This window comes from Elephas maximus, chromosome 9 (assembly GCF_024166365.1).
Source record: "Elephas maximus indicus isolate mEleMax1 chromosome 9, mEleMax1 primary haplotype, whole genome shotgun sequence".
In the NCBI taxonomy this organism is placed as follows: Eukaryota; Metazoa; Chordata; class Mammalia; order Proboscidea; family Elephantidae; genus Elephas; species Elephas maximus.
Genome location: NC_064827.1, coordinates 72,420,833 through 72,447,550, shown reverse-complemented (window position 1 = coordinate 72,447,550; position 26,718 = coordinate 72,420,833). Strand labels below are relative to the sequence as shown.

General features: G+C 40.5%; 1 protein-coding gene across 5 annotated transcripts in view; it reads right to left on the bottom strand.

The window, feature by feature from the left end:
• MRRF (mitochondrial ribosome recycling factor) overlaps positions 1 to 26,718 on the bottom strand; it is a 103,987-nt gene that overhangs the window by 61,787 nt on the left and 15,482 nt on the right. For all 5 annotated transcript variants that reach the window (XR_007518795.1, XR_007518796.1, XR_007518797.1 and 2 more), the window contains exons 3-5: positions 22,773 to 22,928; positions 17,418 to 17,536; positions 10,900 to 10,991 (exon numbers count right to left, since the gene is read on the bottom strand). Coding sequence is in view for 1 of the 5 variants with exons in the window: in XM_049897256.1 (XP_049753213.1) it covers positions 10,900 to 10,991; positions 17,418 to 17,536; positions 22,773 to 22,928 (367 nt within the window). In the remaining 4 variants the exon portion in view is untranslated. The remainder of the gene's footprint in view (positions 1 to 10,899; positions 10,992 to 17,417; positions 17,537 to 22,772; positions 22,929 to 26,718) is intronic.

Sequence of the window (26,718 nt, the reverse complement as noted above, 5' to 3'; positions counted from 1 at the left end):
GCTTGATGCTGAGTGCAGTTCCTGGGGAAGGAGCTTGGTGACAACACTCTCACTGCTCAGGGTGTGAGCTTCCTCTTTAACAGCTTGCTGCAAAACAAACACTGAACACTATTTCTACTTTTCTTGAAACAGTGAACATCCTCTTCGGATTTCTTTCTGTTAGTGAAAACTGGTACTAATGCAGGTCTTTTGTAAAAGAGAAGTGGTGTAAAGCGAACTTTCAAAAAGCAGGGGGATACCTGCAATCCCATTTGTGAATGGGTTGTCTTTGTCGTGTTAATGAAGTGTAGGATGTGTCTTAAACCAATCTCTTCTGAGATATAAAAGATATATTAAACAAGCAAGCAAATACAGCAGAGATGGGGAAAGAGCGATGCCAACCCACGTGAACATCGCCCAGGAGGAGAAGCTCAAGAGACAAGGACCTTCCTCCAGAGCCAACAGAGAAAGCCTTCCGCTAGAGCTAGCACCCTGAACTTGGACTTCTTGCCTCCTAAACTGTGAGAAAATTAATTTCTCTGTTAAAACCACCCACTTGTGTTATATCTGTTATAGCAGCACTAGATAACTAAGACACTCCATAACAGTTAACAATCACCATGAAGAAAACGTCATGGGAATGTTTAAATAACAACAGCTAACTTGATAATAACAATTTTCAAAAAATAACATTAACCCTCATTTACCGTATTTCTTTCTTCACAGGTGTCAGGCCTGCATCACAGTCTAAAGACTCCCCCTGCTCCTTCTCCCCTATACCCTTCACAGGAGTTTCCCTCAATAAATCTTGACAAATACTGCTATTACCTCATTATGCAAATGAGGAAACTGAGGCTCAGAGAGTTGAAGCAACTAGCCTAAGGTCAACTCTTTTTATTGGTTTTCTTTTTAGAGTTCTTCTGACTATAACCCTGGCTCCTTGAGCTAATAATTCTGGCTCTCCCTGGCTACAGCACAGCTACCTGTCCCCATTTAACCCAGCCTGGGGACCATCCTACCCTGCCTTACCCCATCTGCTCTCCCTGGAAAAGCCTGGTCATCATCCATGAGAAACTGCAAATCAGCATATGTTGGGGGGGGAGGGACATTTGAGGAAGACAGAAGTTAGGCTGGGGATATTATAACTCAGGGCTTTTTATTGTTATCTAGGGAAACGCTGAAGGTCCCTGGGTGGCATAAATGGTTTGTGCTTGACTACTAACCTCAAGGTTGGCGGTTCAAACCTACCCAGTGGCACTGCAGAAGAAGAGACTTGGTGACCCTCTTCTGTAAAGATTACTGCCAAGAAAACCCTATGGGGCTTTTCTACTCTGTAACACATGAGTCAGAATCCATTTGACAGCAATGGGTTTGGTTTTTTGGGTTAGGAAATTCCTGGTCAGATTTTAAACAGACTTCTATTCATTGCTGTAGCCTCAGAATAAATAAAGTCTGAGGGAAGGAGCCTAGTCTAGGCATAAGGTCTATCATCCTGACAATGCTGGGGGAAGATGCATTGTCACTATTGTGAGGTCTTGGGGAGCAGTCCAGTGGTCTTAGAGTGCCAAAGAGAAGAGCCAAGTTCCCTCACCCTTACCAGAAACAAAAAGCGAATCTCACACCACAGGAGCGACTAGTCATCAGATTTTGTTTGGGACATGGCTTCCAGGAGGTCTTGTTCACCATAATTCATATTCAAAGAACCAACCAGGTGCTCATTAACAATCAAAACTACAGTGTTCCTGGGCAACTTAAATTCTAAGATAATTACAACATAATGGTTCAACTCCTCCCACCCCTAAAAAGGAGGAAAAGATTGGAAAAAAAAAAAGAGATCTCGGGTGGGCCAGGAGGCTAACGAGGAAGAAAGGGAGGATATTAGGACTAAAAGAAAAATCAGCAAACAGAAATATCATTGGGTTTACTCCCAAATAACCAGAAAAAGGATATATCTAAGAACTCCTTAACCAGGAAAATTAGATAATGTCAAAAACTATAAGATAAAGGAATTAAAACTTAAGTACCTATAACATGCCAGGCCTCACACTAGAAGCCTCACATATAATATCCCATTAATCTTCATAGGACCATAAAAATTATTCCAATTTTACAGATGAAGAAGCCAAAGCACCAAAAAAACTAAGCAACCTTGCCCGAGGTCACTGCAGTGGCCATGGAGGTACACCGCGCAGACCTCCCTCCAAGAGAGCCTGCTGTGAGGAGCATAGCTGCCTGACAGCTTCCAGCTGCTACACATTTGGATCCACCACGGCATTCACAGGGAGGCCAGATTCCCAGCCCACGACCGAACATGGCAGAGATACTAGAGCCAGGCTGTTTATGCCTTATGTACAACTCCTCTAACAGGCAGCCTTTGCTCAGGAATGCCCCATAAGCCTGGCGGAGAAGTTTCTCAGAGCTGCATCCTTTTCTCACTGGTTTTAGACCTGCATCGTGGTCTAACAGCTCTCCCTGTCTACTCCTAGGCGTCTGCTTCTCAGAGGCCCTAAGCCAACAAAGCTGGAGAGCAACAGAACAGAAATTTGAACCTAGGTCTATCTAACCCCAAACAAAGCCCTTTTGCTTTCCTTTATACCAGAGATTTAGTCACTGCTAAATACATCAACTTGCTAAATGCAATGATCGATTTTCAGACCTTAGCTTCCCTGAACCATCAGCAGCATTCGGCACAGCTGTTCACTCCCTCATCTTTGGCACACTTTCTTCACTTGGCTCCCAGGACCCCACACTCTCCTAGTTCTCCTACATCACTGGCCACATGTTTCTCCTCATCTCCCTAACCCCTAAACCTTGATGTGTCCAGGGCTCACTCTCCCAAACCTCTCTCTTCACTATCTACATTTACTCTGTAAAGTACTCTCATCTAATTTCACAGCCTCCTCACATGCTCAAGATTCCCAAATTTATCGCTCTAGTCCACACCTACCCTCTGAACTCCAAAAGCATATATCCATTCGGATGTCTTATAGCATCTCAAAATAAATATGTACAAATCCTGACCTTCCCCCACATCCAACATGCTTCTCCACAGTCTGCCCTATCTCAGTAAATGACAGCTCCATCCTTCTAGTTCGCTGAGTCAAAATCCTTGGAGTCACTCGAGTTCTCTCTTTCTAAATCCACAACCAGTCCATCACCAAATTCTGGCAGCTTTTCCTTTAAAACTAATCCAGAATCCAACTACTACTCACCAACTCTACCATTGCCACCCTAGTCCTAAGCCACCATCATCTCTTCTTGGCTTACTGCCATAGCTCCTAACTGGTTCCCTGCTTTCACCCTTGCCTTCGCTTCAGAGAGAAAAATACGACCATCTGACACATCGTGTATGTATTTGTGTTATTGTCTGTCTCCCCTATAGAAGTTCAATAAGGCGGGAGCTTTGCCTGGTGTGTTCACTGCTGTATCTTCAGCATCTAGAACTATGCCTGGCACGTATTAGGTATTCAGTAAATACCTGTTAAATAAATTTCTGAATGCCCTAGAATTTTTACATTTCAGTATGAAAATTATATTCTGATGAAAGAATACATGGTTGTCTGAGACCAAGGGAAGGGAACTGGGGACCGGCTGGCAAAGGAGGATAGGGAAACTTTTTAGGGTGACTAAATTGTTCTATATGTTGACTGGTGTCATGATTACACGGACACATATTTGTCAAAACTCATCAACCTGTGCATCTGAAATGAGTTCATTTTTTTTGGTATGTAAGTTAAATCTCAACAAAGCTGATTAAAAACAAAAAAACTATATTATCCAGACAGCCTCCCACACCAAAAGAGGCATACAAATTCACAGTCTTGCAATTTGAATTTCAGAAAATATATTCCATGCAATTTGGCTATTATAAATCAAGTTTAAAAATAACAAATGCACCCCCCTTGCTACAAAAACAAATAAGGAAACAAAAACCAGCCTCTCAGAAGTCCATAGATACAAGAATATAGACTTTGAAGTCAAGCAGACTAGAGTTTGGATCCTGTTCAACTCTATTAGTTGAATCAACTTGGGCAAGTTATTTCACCTGTCTTAGGCTAATTATAGGAGCCTTGGTGGCACAGTGGTTAAGTGCTTGGCTACCACCAAAACTTCGTTGGTTCAAACCTACCAGCTGCTTCCTGGAAGAAAGACATGGTGGTCTGCTTCTGTAAAGATTACAGCCTTAGAAACCCTATGGGGCAGTTCTACCCTGTCCTACAGGGTCACTGTGAGTCACAATCAACTCAACAGCAATGAGTTTTAAGCTCACTTTGCTCACGTGTAAATAGAGAGTAATAGGATGATATGAATTAACTAATATAGCATGAGGCCTAGAACAGAGTTTGCATTAAACAGTTATGTTGCCTAATATTAGGAGGCATTCAATACCAGTGGGTCTCCTAAAAGAGCAATGTCAAGTTTGGCTCCGAGAACCACTTGTGCGTGGTATAGATGTCTGTCTGGCCCTGGAATGTCCATGTCTCTAAGAAGCTTAGCAATAGCAGTGCTGTTACAAATACGCACTCAGACAATCAAGCAACAATAGCTCCACCAAGACCTCCCACACTCCACAGTCACTTCTTTCCCAGTTACAGTTCCCCTCCACCGCTGCCCACCCCCACCAGAAGAACAGGAAGCAAGGTCTAGAGAGATCATTTTAACCCTGTTAGTTGAGGTGAAAAATTTTAAACAATCAAGATGTTTAACAATCGTAAACTAGTTAAAACCATCTTTAAATGCAAACAAACAAAAAAAAAAGAGTGGGCACAAATTCTCACCAGAGAGTGCAATGGCATGTTAAGGTTAAAAAAAAAAAAGGGGGGGGTGCAGATCAGTATGTATAGCATTATCCCTTACCCTTACAAGAAAAATGGTGGAGACAGAGACCAAAAAAAACCAAACCCAGTGCCATTGAGTCGATTCCAACTCATAGTGACCCTACAGGACAGAGCAGAACTGCCCCATAGAGTTTCTAAGAAGCTCCTGGTGGTTTGGAACTGCTGACCCTTTGGTTAGCAGCCGTAGCACTTAACCACTACACCACCAGGGTTTCCGAGACAGAGACACGTACTTGATTTTATCGAGTAAAAAATCTAGGAAGTCAAGGTGTCAAAAGTGGTTACCTGTGGAGAGGATGGAAGGGATTTTTATTTTTTACTTAATTCTATTTAATTAAAATAAAACCAAGGCAGATAGTGACGAAAACTAATGAAAGAGTAGAGGACAATCATGGAAGGATACCACCCTGGTGGGGAGTCAGTCATCTACACTTTTGTTCCCTGGATGAAATCATGATTTCCCTGCAGTGTTTATTTAAAGCCAGACATGAACATACTGCTTGCAAACCAAAGAAGCCCCATTTTACTTAGTGTGGTTTTCCCACTAATATTTGTTAAAGCAATGAGTAAGGGAGTATTTGTTTGTTTGGGGGCACAGTGAAGACATGAATACGCTGGAGGTAGAAATCTAGTTTGTTCAAAATCAACTGCTCAAAACTTTTCAGGTCCTCTTGAAAAGACTAATATTCTAGATTGAGAGATGAGAACAGGAAGAAAGGAAGTAACAAAGATCCAAGTTCTAATTATGCTTCTGCCACTTACTAGCTATGTGACATTAGGCATTAACCTTTGTTAAGGTCACCCATCAGTCAAATGGACATAATAGTCTCAACTCATAGCGTTGTTGTCCAAATTTAGGGAGAAACTGTAAAGCATTCAGCATAGTGCCTGGTATAGTATAAACCAAAAAACCAAACCTGTTGCTGTCAAGTTGATCCCAACTCATAGTGACCCTATAGGACAGGCTAGTAGATTTGAACTGCCAACTTTTTGGTTAGCAGCCAAGCTCTTAACCATTGTGCCACCAGGACACCAGCATAGTATAGGTGATTTATAAATGGTACCAAAAATTTGATTACATAAACAGAAAGGAAAAACAGAAGGAACTATTTCAATGAATCTTTATTAATGGGAATATTCAGAGAATTCATCCAGTTGACTGACTGATTTAAATCTAAATAAAAGGGCACTGGCGAGAGAAGAAAATATGAGCTATATACGTTGTCAGTGGGGAAGAATCGAACCCAGGGCCTCAGAGGCTCAATGGTATTTTACCTGAGGAGGAACTCTGACAAAGACTTTGTACACAGCCACACAGAGCTGGGTTCTCACAGGCCTTGAAAAGAAGACTTAGTGATAAGAGCCACTCAAGCTCCAAGCCTGACCTGTTAATGATTTACGATTTAACCCCCTCTACTTCCCAATTTTTTAGTTCACTTCCCAAAGGGAGCCCTGGCGGCGCCGGTGCTAAGAGCCAAGGCTGCCAACCAGAAGGTCAGCAGTTCGAATCCACCAGCCACGCCTTGGAAACCCTATGGGGCAGTTCTACTCTGTCCTATAAGGTTCTTATGGGATGGAATGGACTCAAAGGCAACGGGTTTGGTTTTGGGGTCCTTCCCAAAAGGATCAGAGGCAGATTAAACAGTAAGAGTCACATGCTTAGTAGGCTCATTTAAATTAAGAGTGTAGGAATCAGAAGAGTGTTACGAGGATGAGGTACTACCTGAGAGCTGCTCCAACTGAAAGTAAAACACAACTGGGCATCCAGAGTTAACGACAAAAAAGCGAACTCATACACCATCATTAGGCTAAGGAAGAATCATGATCAATCAGGAAACGCAAATTTTCCTAGAACAAAGCTTACAATTTTATAATTAGAAACTAATCCTAGGAATTTATGCCCACCTCCCCCACCTCAAAAAAAAAAGCAACTCCTAACACAAGCCTAGGTATGTTATTTTCCTTCTTGCAGCTTTGCCAGTTACCAGCTGTGTGACCTGGAGCCAATGCCTCACTTCTCTGAATCTGTTTCCTCAATCATGATGCTCCTATCTGTTTGTGAAAAGGAATGAAGGAAATAGCAACATTTGTTAGCATTAACTGGGTGGTTACTAAGCATCAAACGTTTTGTGCAGATTATCCCACTGAAATCTTCCTATAACCATATAAGGGAAGTCCTGTAAATAGCATTTTACACATAAGCTCTCTGAGATTTGGAGGTAGAGACAGTTGCCATTGTCACCCAGCTAAAAAGCAGATGAGCTTTTAAAATACTTACAAAATACTAAGAAACGTATTAACCACTATACTGTTCACTTCCTCTGTACCTGTCAAGCACGTAACAGTTCCTGAGACATAGTAGGTGCTCAATATATTAGTTCTCTTCCTCACACACCTTCCTTTTCTCCTAGAGTAAAATTATACAGAGAGAGAATTTAAAGTTTATTGAAATAATACTAGTATATTATACAGCTTCATTTCTCTAAGAAAATCACACTATTTAATCTTTCTTCTCTACAAATCCCACCAAATTTCTGCATATCATTATGTATCATTTCACCCATTTTACAAATGAGGAACTAAAAGGCAGCAAGCTGTAGGGTGATGTGCCCAGAGTCATGTGGAAATCACTGCCAAAACCAAACAAGAACCTCAGTCCCCTCACTTCTAAATCAACCTTTATCCTCTCACATGACACAGGCTCCATAATAAAGAACAGATCATCCATTTTTTATCTGGAAAACTACCAAACGTATAATTCAGTAAGGGGCCTCATGACCCCACCACCTTGTCAAATGCAAGAAAGTACATAAAAAATGAGCTCTGCAGGAGCAGACGGTTTTGGTCTGTCAACTTTCTCTTGGATTACGCCCATTAACCAACACAAAATAATGTAAAATATAATGTAACAGATCCCCATGTCCTTGGAAATTCAAGTTAAACTCACTGATCCTTCAAACTGCACCTACATACAATGCACTGAGGGTGACTATTAACTCCTGTGGGTCTGCAGAAGTGCCCGTATGTCAATTAGATGTTCGAAAGAAAAATATGATACACAATTGGGCTACTCTAAGAAGAATCCAAGTCAGCAATGAGCCCTTAGCTGCAAAAATCCATAGCACCACAGAATTTTGGAACTCCAAAAGGGATCTGACGGGCACTGAGAACAACCCCTTCATCTGGTATATGAGGTAACCAAGGTTCAGAGAGGCTAAGTGCCTTGTCCAAGGTTTCACAGAGTTAGTAGGAAAGCAAGAACTAGAAAATGAACTTGCTAACTACTATGCAGGAGCCCTGGTGGTCCAGTGGTTAAGAGCTCAGCTGCTAACCAAAAGGTCGGCAGTTCAAATCCACCAGCTGCTGCTTGGAAACCCTATGGGGCAGTTCTACTCTGTCCTACAGGGTCACTGGGAATCGGAATTGACTCGACAGCACCTAACAACAACAACTACTATAAAGGAGTCGCAGGGTGGCGCAATGGTTAAGGGTTGGACTACTAACCAAAAGGTTGGTTAGTCCAACCTTTTGGTTAGTAGTCCAACCCACCCAGAAGTGCCTTGGTAGTAAATCCAGGCAATCTACTTCTGAAAGGTCACAGCCTTGAAAACTCTATGGAGCAGTTCTACTCTGCAGATGTGGGAATGTCATGAGTTGGAACTGACTTGACGGCCACTAACAACAACAACTACTACACATTGCACTTTCAAATCTTGCTTCTAATATCCATAAGAATATTTAGCACTTTCCACTGAGCCATCACTACCCCATTGCTGTAGGATCGATTCTGACTCATAGCAACCTCACAGGACAGAGCAGAGCTGATCCACAGTTTCCAAGGCTGTAAATCTTTCAGAACCAGACTGCCACATCTTTCTCCCAGCCATCAATACAGAGAGGAGGTAATATAGTACAGTAGAAAAAGCCTGTATTTTGGTAATAGAAAAATCCAGAATTCAATTCCTGACTCCGCCACTTACTCACCACGTGATCAAGTCCCTTAATTCCTCTGAACTTCACTTTTTCATCTGTAAACTATGGGTAATAGTGAGTTCCATGATGATGGTAGAGCTGGAGGTAATATAAACAAGGGGCCTGGCACACAGCCTACGTGCTCCATGAAGGCAAGGACCACAGCTGTACACCCCCAGCACCCAGCACAGAGTGTGGCACATGATACAGCATCAGAAAATCGGCTGAACAAATCAATGAACTAACCAAACAGGTACTAGACTTGAACCCAGGTCTATCTGGTTCTTAAACACTAAGTTATATTGCTCCCAATTCACATGATTTCAAAGCCTTACAAAGTACTGAGAACACAATGGGACAGGACAGCTATTTTCTGGCCATAAAGCAGGAAAAAGTTCAGTGGGGCAAGTCCCTGGACTCTTAGTGTTAGGATTAATTTTTGTTGCTAGCACGGGTACATCATGGGGCTTTAAAAAAAAATCTAAATTTGGCTTCAGGTCCCAGCTTCAGCATAAGCCATGTGACCTCAGGGATATTACTTTACATCTCTGAACCTAATTTCCGTACCTGAAAAACACCTACTTCACAGGAATTGTGTGACAAATGAGGCAATTTATGTAAAGGAATACAGGATGATGTGTGGCACAAAGAGACACTCAAGTACTGTTATACTCCATTTCCCTTTTAGCTATTTGAAGGCTTCGTTCGTTCTTCTCACTTAGGTCTCTGTTCAAATGTCATTTCCTTCCTGAACCTCCCTATCTACAGTGACACACCCCAACACTCTCCATCCTCTTATCCTGCTTATTTTTCTTCCTACTTCTTATCATCACATGACATTACATTATGTGTTTATTTCCTTTTCTGTTTACCGTGCCTCCTCAACTAGAATGTAAGCCCCAAAAGGACAGGAGTTTTTTGTCATCGGTTTTGTTTACTAGTATATTCCAACAATTAGGAGAGTGCCTAACAAGTAGTGAGTGCTGAATTGTCAAATGACTGAATGCATTAATTCAACACTTACTTGGGACTTGTATATGTGAGTGAGACACTGTAGGAACAGAGACTTAAAGATAAGTAAGAAATGGTCCCCTATCCTCAAAGAGCTTCCAATTTAGAGAAGAAGGAGGATACATAAAAAGATTAATTATATTAACAGTAAATAAATCCCGCAGCATTCCAATATGCAAAGTACTATGCGGCTACAAAATAAGAAACCGATTGTCTGCTATGGAATCTAAAAAAATTTATGTCTCACCTGGAATACTGCAGTTGCCTTCCAACTGTTCTCTCTGCGCCCATCCTGTTTCCTACGTTCCATTCGTTAATCAGTAGACAGAGAGATCCCCACTTCCCCTGCTTTACTCCCTTCAACGGCGTCTATTTACATTTCGCACAAAATCCAAACTCCTTACCACGCCCTGTAAAGCCCGAATGATCAGCCTCTGTTGACTGGTCCAACCTCCACATATATGTGTGGGTGTATATGTTACATATATGTGTGTATATATACAACACACACACATATATAATTTCTATGTTTTATATAGAATAAAACCTCTCTCTCCCTCACTCAACTTCAGAGACACTGGCCTTTTTCATTTTCAAACATGCCAAGGTCCGCTCTGACTCAGAGCCTTTATTTACGCCTCCTATTCACTCTGCCTGGAAAGCTCTTCCCCTGAGCTGGCTCTTCCTCATCATGTAGCTCTCAGCTCAAATGCTATCTCCTTAAAGAGTCCTAGGCTACAATCGCCCCTTCCACCATCACCCCCTCCAAGTCATTCTCTATTAGATCCTATTGCCTTTTCTTTCTCCACAGCATTTCATTATCTGGAATGGCTTTATTTGCCCTATCTTCTCAACCAGAATGTAAACTACATGAGGACAAGGACTTTGTCAGGTTTACTACTACATCCCCAGCACCTAGCACATAGTAGGTAACCAATAAATACTTCTGAACAAAGCAAATCTCAAGAGGTTGAAGTTTTCCAGGATGAAAGGTACAGGTAAAGTATGCTACTGGCCTAACAGTATCATGGAGTGCTGGTTTCCTTCCAAGGACAACTGCCCCATTTCATTGAAATACATGAATTTCATCCAGACTTACTTGGGAATGGGCACCCGAATTAGCGTCCCTTCCACTTCTGGGTTCAGATTCATTCCACTTTCTCTTATAGCCTTGATAGCTGCAGCTGTACACTGAAAACCAGATCAAAAGGTAAACAGAATTAGTAAATAATTATTACCAGATGCAAGCCCTCTGTCGATAACTGGCAACCCATCTTGGCAGAACATGGAAACATTTAGTTCTGTTACCAGTAAGATCAGGAAGTTACATTGGTGCAGAGTTCTTTGATCAAGCTGAATAGCAAACTACGTCCACTCCTGGTACCAGTGTACTCTGGGAGGAAAAAGAAGAAAAAATAAAAAGAAAACAGCTCTGCTTCTTTGAAAAGATTTCAATGGTTTGAGGCAATGCAGATCAAAACCACAATAAATCCTCAAGGGAGGGGGGGCTGTTCTGTGCAAAGATTGGTGTAAAGACAGATGAAAGATTTTATACGTTAAAAATTCCAGTTGACATTTTACACTCAAAATATACCAGTGCTGATTTGGAATGAGTAAATAAATTTAACTCATTCACATCTACACTCACACCAAACTCACTCATGTTTTGGAACAAACAATAAGTCTCTACTACCAGGAAAGGCAATATGGCTTAGTAGTTAAAAGCATGGGATTTGGAGTCAGAAAGATCTCAGTTTAAATCCCAGCCCTGTGAACCATGTGACCCTGAGCAAAAAGCTTGACCATTCTCAGCCTCCATTTCGTAATGTAAGAAAAGACGACCCTGTTGTACCTCAACCTCAGAGTGGACTGAGTAAAATAAGCAATACATCTTGTTCTGCGCCTGGCACACAGTAAAAATCGAGGGGAGTTATTACAAATACATAATATAAATTTATTATAGGTAAGAATGCACAGAACACCCAAAAAAGGTTGAGTCAATATCATCCAGCTGATGCACTGCCACCATGCCCGACATCTTCCAGGGGTTTCTCTGACACAGTCTTGCTCTCTAATGTGCCAGGTGACACACTGGTACAGTGACTTCCCAAAGTGACTCACTTCACACTCAAGCAACATTATAACCATTATAACTGGTATGCAATTCTGAAGGATAGCAAGAAAACAGAGATACTTTCATTGGCATGACTACGTGAAATTCATGAAAACAAGGCCTCTGACATTTTCAAAAGAATTTTAGCTTTGACCAGAGCCAATCTACATCACGTAGAAGGAGTTTCATATTCACAGGACCAGTTCTTGGCCTTGAGTTCTTCTAAAGTTTCTGGTTTAAATGAGTCGTGGTTGCTGCATACCTACTTTACTTTTCCGATTTTTTTTAGGGGTGCCTAAAAATTTCCGTTTCATTTTAAAATGACTTGAATTCTGCATCTGTATGAGGTATTACTATATGTCAAAAAGACAAACCAGAACTCTATAATGTAGATGAATCACCTTCTTGGAAGGCTATACACAGATCTAGCAGTGTGGCAACTGCTTAAAATAGTAAATTTTTAAAACTGTACCACTGACCACAGACTGTCAAAGCTGTAAAAAAGTCTTCAACATAATCAAGTACAGCCCCTCATTATGTATATGGAGACCTATAGGATAAGGTCACATCCCTGAGAGCCCAAGAGAAGTCCTGTAAGGACCCCACTCATTACACTTTGAGTTACTGGCAGAGTTAGGAGGAGACTCTAGGCTCCCCAACTCCAAGCCCAATGGCACTACTTTGTATTTTCTTCCAAATCCCGTAGCTTAATTTTTTCCAAAAATGATTTGGAATTAGGTCTGGTATATTAAAAAAAAAAAAAAAAAAAACAGTGCCATCGAGTCGATTCTGACTCATAGCAACCCTACAGGACAGGGAATAGAACTGCCCCATAGAGTTTCCAAGGAGTGCCTGGTGGATTCGAACTGCTGACCCTTTGGTTAGCAGCCGTAGCACTTAACCACTATGCCACCAGGGTTTCCAGTGTATATATAAAAAAAAAAAAAAACCAAACCCACTGCCATCGAGTCGATTCCGACTCACAGGGACCCTATAGGACAGAGTAGAACTGCCCCATAGAGTTTCCAAGAAGCGCCTGGCGGATCTGAACTGCCAACCTCTTGGTTAGCAGCCGTAGCTCTTAACCGCTACGCCATCAGGGTTTCCCCCAGTGTATGAAGGGTATACCAAAAAAGCAAATTTACTGCTGTCGAGTCAATTCTAACTCATAGCGACCTTAAAGGACAGAGCAGAGCTGCCTCAAAGGGTTTCCACGGCTATCAGCCTTTACAGAAACAGTCTGCCACATCTTTCTCCCGTGGAGTGGCTAGTAAGTTTGAATCACCAACCTTACAGTAGCAGCCAAGTGCTTTAACCACTGCACGACCAGAGCTCCCATAAAGGGTATAAAGAACCCAGTGCCGTCAAGTCGAAATGGCCAAGTTAAATAAGAAAGCTGGATAAAGAAACGAAATTAATTTTTCTCTGGAAGAGAACTGCCATCTTCCTGAATAAAATGAAATACAGCTCTCTACGGTTAACAATAAAGGAAATCTCCACGTTGAAGGGTAGCCTGGTCTCAAGTCTCCAAATCCTTCTCTCCTGAAGCTCCTCACTGAATGACTGATTACTCACTCCTGTGACATCCCACCACCACCACCTCTCTTTCACAGTCTGGCCAAGTGTTTACTTACAACCTACTCCTATAGGCACTGGAGCACTGATACCCAGCTGGAACATTTAAACTCTTTATTTAGGGATCTGGGATGCCAAAAGGGAAATAAACATAAAGAGTAACATGAAACCAGACAGACTAAATTATAAGACACAGCTTGCCCTGTGGGAAATCCAACCTGCCCCCATGTGGTTAGTGACCTACCACCTGAACTACCCAACAGAAAAATCTATATATAAAGAAAATAAGATCCCCTCACTGAAAGAATGCTCACCAGTATCCCAGGACAAATAGGTTGCTCTCAAATGGCAATATTGATCAACTGGTTGTGGCTGCTTAGAGTACTGTGCCAGAAAGATCATAGTTTCCATCTGGGGTCAGGCAGGAAAGTCTGCAGTGATCAATTAGCAATGTCTGTCATTGCTATTCTTAAGCTAATCTATGCTAAAGGACAAAAGGTGATAAAATACTGTGGACAGGTAAACAAGTTCTTAAAAGTCTGGGATCAAGTCAACTTTGTTAGGGTCTTAATTACTGGCCTTCCATTTCCTTTATTTCCAAATGAGTCCCTAGAATGTAAGGTCTATGAGAGCAAAGGCCTTGTCTGTCTTAATTAGCACTGATTTCCCAGCACCTCAAGTAACTCAGCCCAGTGCCGTTGAGTCGATTCCGACTCATAGCGACCCTAGTAAAAAAAGACCCTAGTAGAGCCTAATAAATCGCAGGGACTCAAAAAATATTTGTTGGATTACTGAATGAATGGTAAAAGGCTTTGATGTCATACAGACCTATATGCAAACCTTGGCTCTATGACTTACAAGAGTGTGAACCTGAGGAGATATTTTACTTCTCTGAACCTCAGTTTCCTCATCTATAAAATGGAATAAACCATGTCTAATCAAAAAAAAAATTTTTTTTTTTTTTAATTTTAGAGAGTAGCTGTGTTGCTCACATGACACAAAATATGAAAAAGTGCTTGGCAACAGAGCAGACACAATACACATTAGCTCCCTTTCCTCTGTAAGAGCAATAATGAAGCTTAGAGAATTCTTTTTTTTTCATTTGCCTTGTTTCGTTCAAATCCTGCTGTGGTTTTTATCCCCTTCTTTTCTTTCCCATCATTAACGCTAGCTGCAGGCAAGTTTATGGAAGGCAGCAACCGCATGTATCATTTATCAAGCAGGACACATGTTAAACAAATGCAACACAGTTTTCTGTATTCAATGCATTTGAAAAGATTATGCATGTAAATCTGCATTGTGTCACTACAGCATGACACAGAAATGCTCAGGTTTGGAAAGAAAGCCAACTGCATGTGAAACAGAAAGGAATTACATAAACACAGAGAGGATTAGCTCAGCATTTTGAAGCTATGAACCTGGGTACTCTATAGACAGCTTCTAAGCTGGAGGAAGGAAATGTTTAGTTAGAGCTATTTGTTTAATATATACACCAGATGAGATAAAGAAATTCAAAGGACAATGTACCTCATACTTCCTCACTCTGTCCCTGTAAATGAACCTCTCTACCAAGACGCTTGTAAAGTTTCTTTCAAAACTCACAGAATTTCAACTTGGAGAAATGACAAGATGCTTTGGCAGAAAATGAAGATATATCCCAACTTCCAAAGAAAAATTAAGCTGTTAATACCTCCTCCTGCCTCGTGTAAGATGTTCTGACGGCCAATCAGGTGCTTCTTCTGTGTATGGCATTTGCTATTTAACAACAGAAGTGGCTGGCCCTGAAAAGCAATCTGCCTGATGAGGCCTTCAAGCTGTGTAATTAGGAGGCTATTCCCTAAATTGGCCTACGGTGCCTACGGGATTAGAGGAACAAGGGGGAAAGGCCTCAATGTTGGGGGGGTGAGGGCAGAAAGGGAAAGAGTTGATAGTTCCCTTCTCATCCATTTCGTTGCTCCTCCGTAACACCAGGAATGAGTGCCTCCCTTTCCTGAACCTAATGACAAGTATTCATCTAAAAAAAAAAAACCCACTGCTGTTGAGTCAATTTCGACTCATAGCGGCCCTACGGGACAGAGTAGAGCTGCCCCATAGCATCTAGTCAAGGAAAATTTACTGAGTGCTTCCATGTGCTAGGCACTGTATTAGTTGCTGAACACAATGAATTAAATCAGATATGATTCTTACACTTCAAAATGACAACCTAGTGGAAGTGGGATGAAAAATAAACATGTAAATAAATGTGTAATCATTAATAGTAATAACTGCAGTGAAGAAAAAGGGCCGTGCTATATGAGAGCTTAGTGTGGAGGAATAATTTAGATTGTGGAGATTAAGAAAGAGTTCCCTGAGAAAGTGACATTTAAGCTATTGTTGAAATATGAGTAGCAATTAGGCAGGCACGAGTGTTCCAAGCAAAGAGAACATCATATGCAAAGGCTGAGGATGGAAAAGGTTTCGTGCATTTGAGGAACTGAAAGAAGGCCAGTATGGCTAGAGTGGAGTGCAAGGATGATGGTGGCACAAAATAGAACTGGAAAGACTGGCAAAATAGGCAGGGGCCAGGCCATGCAAAGTCTTCAAGTCCACAGTAAGGATTTTGGACTTGTTCTTAAAGATTATTTGATGCCATTGATAAATTGAAAGCATGGGAATGGCACGATCCAATACATTATTTTTAATACTGGCCCATTAATATGTTTTATTTGCCTCACAGTCTTTAAAAAAGACAAGTGAATTAGTTATTAACATTTTAATACTTAATATTTTTAATATGATCCAATGGCACGATCCAATACATTATTTTTAAAAGCTCACTTTAGCTGCAATATGGAGAATGGAGTGTAATAGAAGCGGTAATGGAATGCCTGGTGCATTAGCTACAAGAGCCCTCTGATTTGAAAAAGATTGTTCGTAGCAAAGGCTTTCCCATTCTCATATCTCTAACCAAGTGTGTCAAATCCAGCAGGTCCAACTTTGGTCTATGTCTTTGGGATGGAATTACTGAAATAGACGATCAAAACAGGGAAGAAATTCAAGTTCCTGTCACCTCATGTTAAGAGATGAGGAAATAGAGGCCCAAAAAATGAAGCAACTTGACCAAGGCCAAACAGCCAGTTGGTAGTAGAAACGGGATCAAATCCCAGGTCCTCTAGAACCCCTGATGCAGGCCAATTCCTACTGGACCAATAGGGAAAAGCCCAATCACCTTCCTCAACTAGACTGAGAATCATAAAGTCTCAAGGTTGCAATAATCAAATGCAACCCACCTTCCAGCCTTGGCAGCATTGTGTTCTGTGTGATATCCTGCAATGGTCAGTCCAGTTTGAAAGGAATATGAATTTCTGAAGGGACTGCTCCAGATACTAACGCAGAGGTCACAAACTCGTGGCTCAGAGGCACATCTGGCCCATTAATATGTTTTATTTGCCTCACAGTCTTTAAAAAAGACAAGTGAATTAGTTATTAACATTTAAAAAGGATCTCACATAAAAATTTAGGGTACTAGTTTCTTCTGGAAATAAAAATTGCAATATCCAGTAAGACTGATTGTTAGGGCTACATTTCTGCCTAGTAACCATCAGCAGGAGCTGAGCCCAGGCTGCCTCCTTCAGACAGGGCACAGGCTTTCCAGTTACCACAGCCCCCTCCCCATCACTGCAAGTGCCAATCACTGCATTTCCACTCTTGTTTTTCTTAGATGGGGCCTGTTTCAGTATTCAAACTACTTGCCTGGCTCCTACAGCATCTGAGTTTAACAAAACAAGAATTTAGAAACAGGAAGAGGGCTTTTCCTTATCCTTAAGTCCCTTTTACTATGCCTCCTCTCTTGTTTTCTCTCAAATTGGAGAAACATCTCCTGACCTGACCCAGCCACTTCCATTCCAGAAGAGTCCATGGAGAGTGACCCTATCAGCATGCCACCTTACCTCTGGGAAGCTGGTCATGTTCACCAAAATCAGCTGGGGTGACCTCATGGAGATCTGGCCAATCTGGTTTAAAGCAAGCTTCCCATCAGAAGTTACCACAGTAATATTATCAAGGGATCCTAAAAAAAAAATTTATAGGGTCTTAGAACTCAGAGGGGTCTGAGTACCCCAACATCTAAGTCCTTATCTAATTCTGATTCAAATACATTCTAATACAGATTCACTTCAATATTCATGGATCCCTTATCAATATGCCTGGAGCCCTGGTGGAACAGTGGTTAAGCTTTCAGCTGCTAACCAAAAGGCCAGCAGTTTGAATCTATCAGCTGCTCCCTGGAAACCCTATGGGGCAGTTCTACTCTGTCCTATAGGGTCACTATGAGTCAGGATCAGCTCATTGGCAACAGGTTTGGGTTTTTTGTTTCTGTTTTCATCAATATGCCAAGACTATTTAAGAGGCTTTCATAGCCAGCAGCAATATCATGTGATGAAAAGAGCTTTGAATGCCGACAGACCAAAAAGAAAAAAAAAGAGCTGCCCCATAAGGTTTCCAAGGAGAGGCTGGTAGATTCCAACTGCCACCCTTATGGTTAGCAGCCAAGCTCTTAACCACTGCACCACCAAGGCTTCAAGTAGGTTGGAATTCCTTACCAGCAACTAGGGTGACCAACTGTCCTGATGTGCCTGGGCCTGAGAGGTTTCCAGGGACACAAAACTCTCAGTGCTAAAACTGGGAAGTTGGTCACCCCTCTAGCAACTCATTCATTTACTACTAAGAAACCTTGGCCAAGTTACTTATCTTCTCTGGGCCTTGGTTTCCAAATCAGTCAAAAAATAACTACCTTACAGGATTAACGTGACGACTGTAGCTAAAAAATATAAACAAGTATACGAAGTAGTAAAATGTATGCACAAATAAAGGTACCTCTTATTATCTTAGTTCTTACATCCACCCTGCAACATTGTATTACTAACCACATTCTACAGATGAGAAAAATGAGGTTAAACGAAGTTAAATGACTGGCCCAAAATTATAGAGCTAACAAAAGGAAAAACAATCAAGTGCCAAGACGCAAGCTCAACTGTGTATAATTCCAGTTCCAATCAAGGGCCCTTTCCCTTACACCAAACCCAAAACCCACTGCCGTTCAGTCAATTCCAACTCATAGTGACCATGTAGGATACTGCAGAACTGCCCCATAGGGTTTCCAAGGCTGTAATCTTTACAGAAGCAGACTGCTACATCTTTCTCCTGTAGAGCTGCTAGTGGGTTTGAACTGCCGACCTTTCCATTAGCTGTGAACACTTTAACCACTGTGCCACCAGAGCTCCTTCTCCCTTGTACCAGTGGAACTCAAATTTGGCTGTATATCAGAATCCCCAGGGAGCTTTCTGATAAAGATTCCTGGGCTCCACCCTCAGAGATCTTGATTCTGTAGGGGCTTGGGGATCTGTGATTTTGCGGGAAGTTGCAATTTTTTTTTTAAGTTCACCATATGATTCTGAGAGGCAGCCATCCCTTACACTACCTTGATTTTGGAATTTACATCACCTTCAGAAACAAGCACCTTTAAAAATAAGCAAACAAAACAACACTATTAACACTTTGCTGTTTCCCTAGGTCTCACCATTTTCATCGAAATTTGAACTCTGAAAAACCCTGGGCAAAATTTTCAGAAACCCAAGAAGGAAAGCAAGTAAAGCTACAGTTATAGACGGAAAAGAAGCATTATTCAAACTCCCTGATTTCCTATGCAAACAAGAAGTAAAAGAAGAGCCTTACCATGCACAGTGGAACTACTCACGGATGGCTCATTCTGTGACACAAAGAGAAAGCGGGGGAAATGGGCCTTTTAAACAAATTAGAGTTGTCCTGGCAAATTCCTGTTAGAATAATGGCAATACTATACAATGGCCCAAAGATCTGATTTGGCATACTCGACTAGATTCAATTTCATCGCAGGATAGAAGGCTGCTGACACCACTAGCTTCAATCTGGAAAAATCAGGAGGTATAATGGTAACAGTCACCATGATTCTGAAGACAGATGACCTGGGTTCAAATACTAACTCCACCACTTCCTGATTGTGTAACCCTGGGCAGATCCCTTCACCTTTGCGGACCTCCATTTCCTGATCTGTAAATGAGGCATAAAAATTGCACTTATCTCAGAGGGCTGTTATGAGGATTAAATGAAATGGTGTACGTAAGGTACTATCGTCAGGAGGGATCAGTCCCTGGAGAAGGACATCATGCTTGGTAGAGTACAGGGTCAGCGGAAAAGAGGAAGACCCTCAATGAGATAGACTGACACAGTGGTTGCAACAATGAGCTTGAGCATAACAACGATTTTAAGGATGGCGCAGGACCAGGCAGTGTTTCGTTCTGTTGTGCACAGGGTCACTATAAGTTAGAATCAACTCAATGGCACCTAACAACAACAACAATAAATGTAAAGTACTTATAACTGTGTCTTGGCATACAGAAGTGCCCAACACATATTTATTATTATTACTTCTTGACATTCTCCTATGTTTTAACCAAAGTAATCTACTTACAATCTCTGTAATATACTCTGTTCTCTCTTGCCTTAGGACCCTTGCATATATTTTTCCTCCTACTCAGAGCTCCCTTTGCTCATATACCTCCCACTCATTCTTTAACACTCAACTATAATAGCATCTAAGGAGCCCTGGTGGTGCAGTGGTTAAAACACTTGGCTGCTAACTGAAAGGTTGCTGGTTTGAACCCACCAGCTACTCCGTGGGAGAAAGATGTGGCATCCTGCTTCCATAAAGATTTACAGCCTTGGAAATTCTATGGGGCAGTTCTACTCTGTCCTATAGGGTTGTTATGAGTTGGAATCAACGTGACAGCAGTGGAATAGTAGCACCTAATCCTAGAAATCTTGTCTGACCACCTAGGCTGGGTTATGAACCCTTTTTATGTGCTCCTAAGCATTCCATACACACCCCTTTAATAGTGATAATAACAGCCAATATTTACTGAGCACTTCCTATTAGCCAGCCATTGTACTAAATGCTTTCTATAATTTGTTGTCCTTATTACAATAACTTGATGAGATAGTTGTCAATATTTCTACTATTTTACAGATGAGGAACCTGAGGCATAGAGAATAACTTGCCCAAGGTCACAACAGCTCTTAATAATGGAGTTGAACTAAAACCCAGGTCTGACTGACTCCAAAGCCATGATCTTAACCAGTCTGCTTTGCTGTATGGTTTTATACATGTTGGTTTACTTGTCTGTCCTCTCACGTTAGGCTCTAGGCTCCTAGAAGGTGAGCATAATGTCTTTTCTCTCTGTATCCATTTTTGCTGTCGTTTGCCATCAAGCTGATTCCAACCCACTGCAACTCTTTCATAAACCCAGTGCCGTCGAGTTGATTCTGACTCATAGCGACCCTATAGGACAGAACAGAACTGCCCCATAGAGCTTCCAAGGAGCGCCTGGCAGATTCGAACTGTCGACCCTTTAGTTAGCAGCCGTAGCACTTAACCCCTGTGCCACCAGGGTTTCCAACCCTTCCATAGCACCTATTAAAAGCTAATCAGCACAAAGTACTCAGTAATGCTTTCATGAATGAGTGAATGTATGGAGGGATGGATGGATGGATGGATAAGAGAGAGAGCAAGAATGAACAAACGAGTAAACCATACCTTAGACAACTGTTTAAAAGTATCAACTGTCTTGGAGATAACAATCACTGGTGAACAGATGGAGGTCTAAGAGGAAAAGTGCCTGCTGGTTCAGATGGTAATGAAAGATTTAGAAGAATCTGGCAAAAAAAAGACTGGCTAAACTCAGCCTGTTTTACCCAGTTTCTTCCTTACTCTAAATTCTACATAAAATGTTACACAAACATAACCCTGGAAAGAAAGAAGCAAAGAGGAAATACCAATGGGAGGCCTTTTGAAAAGGATCTTAATTCAGCCACAGAAGTCCCAACATGGGCTTTTCAGTATGCAATTGTGGTGGTTCCTATTCCCTAAATCCATATTGACATAATGCATCAAATCCTTTACCCTCAATCTGTCCCCAGTGAGAATCTCCCTCAGCCTCATTCCTGCCCCTCATTTTCTCAGAGGTTAACATTTAACAAATTACACTCCCAACCTCTTTCCAGGCCCATCATCTTTTTAAGTTCAACAATAGTGGAGCTTGCTGGCTAATTTTAAGTATCACATTTCTCCCTCAGCAACTCTCAAACTGCTCTCTGGTTTCGGCTGCAGAATGTTAACAGGCCAGAAAGCACTGGGGAGACAGAGCACTTTATCAGTTTCATACCTAAAATAATAAGCAAGTTTAAAATAAACAGTTGGGAGAGATTGAATGGCACGCTCTACTGTCAGCAAAGGCAGAAATGCCCCAGTCCAAAGATTGACAAATGACGGGAATGGTCTTCTGGTTTCACGATGGGTCTCATCTCTGAACTCAGTAAGCTTCTGATAGTGTTTATATATGGAGCTGTACTCTTCATTTGGTTTCCTTAAGAACAAGTTCATGAAATATTTTCTACTTTCCTTATAAACTATCCTAACCAAGATGTGAGTGCGAGCAGCCCAAGATTCCAGACACCTTCAGAGGGGGTCCTAGGCTTGACTCTAGGATGATGACAATTTCCAAAAGGCCAATTTAACAGCAATTGGATTTTTCCTGCCTGCCTGCACCATTAGCTGACAACTCACTTCTCCATCACATCTGCAAACAGTTCACCTAGACAGTTCTGACATTTCCCACTTAGAAAAGCCACTTTCAGGAAGTTATTAACCCAAACGGAATCTTCCTGGTCAAACTCAGGCGTATAGAAATGCCTCAGCTGGGCAGGTTTGCAGCCATTTGGTTCCCAGTAAGGGATAAGAACTGTCAAATAGAAGAAATTGGAAAAATCAGACCAAAGAAGCCAGTTATTGTGAGACTAACTTTCTAGAGGTGTTTATAGTACAGTCATAATAACATTTCCCATTTCTTGAAAGGATAGTTCCATGAGAACAAAGACCATACCTATTTTTGTTCACCACTGTGCATTAGCACAATGCCTAGTTCATAACAGACAAATATTTGTTGAATGAATAAATAAATACAGTGTTAATTATGTGCTAGGCATTGTACGAAACCCTTCACATATGTCATCTCATTTAATTTAATACCCACCCCAAAGCTTTGAGGTAGGTACTGTATCCCTATTTTTAAAGGAAACTAAGGATCAGAAAAGTAAAGTAACCACCCATAGTCACTAGTTAGTAAGTGGCAAAGCTGGGACTAAAACTCAACTCTGCCAAACCATGCTCTTTCCACTACACCACTCCCCGAAGCGTTCGTTCAGTCACTAACCTGGTGAGGTCCTTATGTTGAGAGTCTTATTGAAATTATCTTCAAGTGCTTCCATCACAGACTTCATTTCTTCATCCACTTCTTCTAAGTTGATTATATCTTCAACTAAGGTAGTGTTAATATTCACTCTGGTTTGCAAATGTCCTTTCCCTTTGGCTAGAAAGTCAACATTCGGTGAATAAAAGAACAGCCGCTTAAACAGAGACAATAAGCAATTAGTTATGGAGTGCCTATTGTGTACAGGGCAAAATGCCAAGTGTAAGAAATTATAAAACATTATCACTGCCCTAAAAAAGACCGTACATTTACTGAGTGTTTACTAGGTGCCAAGAACTATGAGAAATACTTTCTCAGATATTAATGAAGGTACAGGCTTTGCAATCAGACACCCCAGGTTTAAATCCTGCCTATGATGCATACTAGCTTTAGGATCTTAGGCAAGTTACTCTACCTTTCTATCAGTTCCCTACCTGTAAAACAGGGATTATAATAACTACTGCAAGGATGGTACAAAGATACAAAATACGTGATTCAAATGCATCAAAGAGTATTACCTATACAACAAGCACTCCACAGTGAATTAATCACTCAACTTTCAGAAAAATAAACAGAATACAAGAAAAGTAAAGTAACTTGCCTAACATCAAAGGTCAGGAATGGAAAAGCCAGGATATGGTCCCAGATCTGCCTAAATTTTAAACCCATGAAATTTCCACTAGGCTGTCTCCATATAACTTAATTGGAGAGACAGGAAATATATTAATTCATTTAAAAATGAATAATAGGAAACAGATACACAAAGTACCTGATGACTGAAAAAAAAGATCAACAGTAGTTTAGAGATATTAAACACTACCAGCAGTAGTGACAATAGCTTATATTTTAGAAAATCAACAACAATGGCTTATTTTTAAGAAAACAGCATTGCGAGCTGAATAAAATCAGAACATGTCTAAACAATCATAGTGATTTTTCACATACGTTCTATAATGTATACACATAGATCACTCCCATGAATGATACAAGTATTCTTGCATTTCTTTATGGTAGAGTAGGGGAAGAAGAAAAAAAATAAGAGTGGAATATTATTACCTTACACTTGTTATTCACTGAATTGAACATTCGCTGAACATTCAACAAACATTTACTGAGATTAATTCAACAAATTTTACTGAATATCACAATGAGTTTGATCCTCTGCTATTTGTATAACATATTATAGTTTGCAATGCATTTTCAAGTACACTATTTTATTTGATATTCATGACAGTTATCTGGGGTAGGAAGAATAATGATTATGATTATCCCCACTGTACAGATGAGAGGAGTGCTGGTGGTGCAGTGGTTAAGAGCTCTGCTGCTAAACAAAAGGGTTGGCAGTTCAAATCCACAGCTGCTCGTTGGGAACCCTACGAGGCAATTCTACTCTGTCCTATAAGGTCGCTATGAGTCAAAATCGACTCAACGGCAATGAATTTGGTTTTTTGTTGTTGTTGTTCACATGAGAAATTGGAGGTACAGGTCATTTAAACGTTTTGCCCAAAGTAACCAACCAGTAAGCAGCAGAAAGAAATTGGACAAATGTCTACACACTACCTACCTAAGCTAACACAAACTGAAGTACAGAAAATAAATAGACTGATAACAAAAGAAAAGAATGAAGAGGTAATAAAAAAAACTCCCAATAAAAAAAAAAGCCCTGACCCAGAGGACTTCACTGGAGAATTCTACCAAAGATTCAGAGAAGAGCTCACACCAATACTACTCAAACTATTTCAAAGCACAGAAAAGGAAGAAATACTCCCAAATTCATTCTATGAAGGCAATATAACCCTGATCCCAAAGTCAAGCAAAGACACCACTAAAAAAAAGAAAATTACAGACTAATACCCCTCATGAATATAGACATAAAAATCTCAACAAAATTCTAGTGAAGAGAATTCAACAGCATATCAAAGAAATAATACATAATGATGAAGTGGAATTCGTACCAGGTATGCAAGGATGGTTCAGCATTAGAAAATCAATCAATATAATCTACCACATAAAAAAAAAGAATCACATGATCATCTCAATCAATGCAGAAAAGGCATTTGATGAAGTCCAACACCCATTCATTATAAAAAAAAACTCTCAGCAAAATAGGAATAGAAGGGAAATTCCTCAACATAATAAAGGGCATTTATACCAAAACAACAGCCAACTTTACTTTCAGTGGAGAGAGATTGAAAGCATTCCCCTTGAGAATGGGAAATCAGACAGGAAATCACCACTCTTATTCAATATTGTACTGGAAGTCCTAACCAGGACAACAAGGCAAGAAAAAGAAAGAAAGGGCATTCATTCAAATTGGTAAGGAAGAAGCAAAACTATCCTTGTTCGCAGATATGATCCTATACATAGAAAATCCCAAAGATTCCACAAGAAGGCTACTGAAACTAATAAAAAGATTCAGCAAAGTAGCAAGATACAAAATCAACATACAAAAATCAGTTGGACTCCACTACACCAACAAAAAGAACGTTGAAAAGGATATCACGAAAATAATACCACTGACAATAGCCCCCCAAAAGATAAAATACTTAGGAATAAATCTAACCAGGGACATAAAAGACCTATACGATGAAAACTACAAAACACTACAGCAAAAAACCAAAAGAGACCTATATAAATGAAAAAACATACCATGCTCATGGATAGGAAGATTCAACATTGTGAAAATGTCAACATTACCCAAAGTGATCTACAGATACAATGCAATCCTGATCCAAATTTGAACAGCATTTTTTTAACAAGATGGAAAAACTACTCACCAACTTTACATAGAAAGGAAAGAGGCCCAAGATAAGTAAAGCACCACTGAAGAAGAAAAAGAAGGAGGCCTAACAATACCTGATCTCAGAATCTACTATACGGCACAGTAGTCAAAACAGCCTGGTATTGGTACAACGACAGACCCATAGACCAATGGAACAGAACTGAGAACCTAGAAGCAAATTCATCCACCTACAGATATCTGATCTTTGACAAAAGACCAAAATCAATTACATGGGAAAAAGACAATCTCTTTAACAAATGATGCTGGCAAAACTGGATTCTATTTGTAGAAAAATGAAACAGGACCCATGCCTCACACCATACATAAAAATTAACTCAGAATGGATCAAAGACCTAAATATAAAACCTAAAACTGTAATTATGTGTCTTCTATCTATACAACTGTAAAATTATAAAGATCATGGAAGAAAAAATAGGGACAATGCTAGAGGCCCTAATATATGGCATAATAGAATACCAAACCTAACTAAAAATGCACAAATGGCAGATGAAATAGATAAATGGGACCTCTTAAAATTAAACAATTATGCTCTTATCAAAAGACTTCTCCAAAAAAGTAAAGAGAACCTACAGACTGGGAAAAATTTTTTGGCTATAACACATCTGACAAGGATCTAATCTCTAAAATTTATAGAAAACTTCAACACTTCAACAACAAACAATCCAATCAAAAAATGGACAAAGGATATGAACAGATACTTCACCAAAGAAGACACGTAGGCAGCTAACAAACACATTAAGAAATGCTCATGATCATTAGTCATTAGAGAAATGCAAATCAAAACTACAATGAGATACTATCTCGCCCCAACAATAATGGCACTAATCAAAGAAACAGAAAATAACCAGTGTTGGTGAGGTTGGGGGGAGATTGGAAGCTTATAAACTACTAGTGGTAATTTAAAATGGTACAACCACTATGGAAAATTGTTTGGCACTTCCTTAGAAAGCTAGAAAGAGACATACCATATGATCCAGCGATCCCACTCCTAGGTATATACCCTAAAGAAATGAGAGCTGCAACATGAATAGACATATGCATACCCATGTTCACTGCATTATTCACAACAGCATAAAGACAGAAACAACCTAGTACCCATCAATGGAT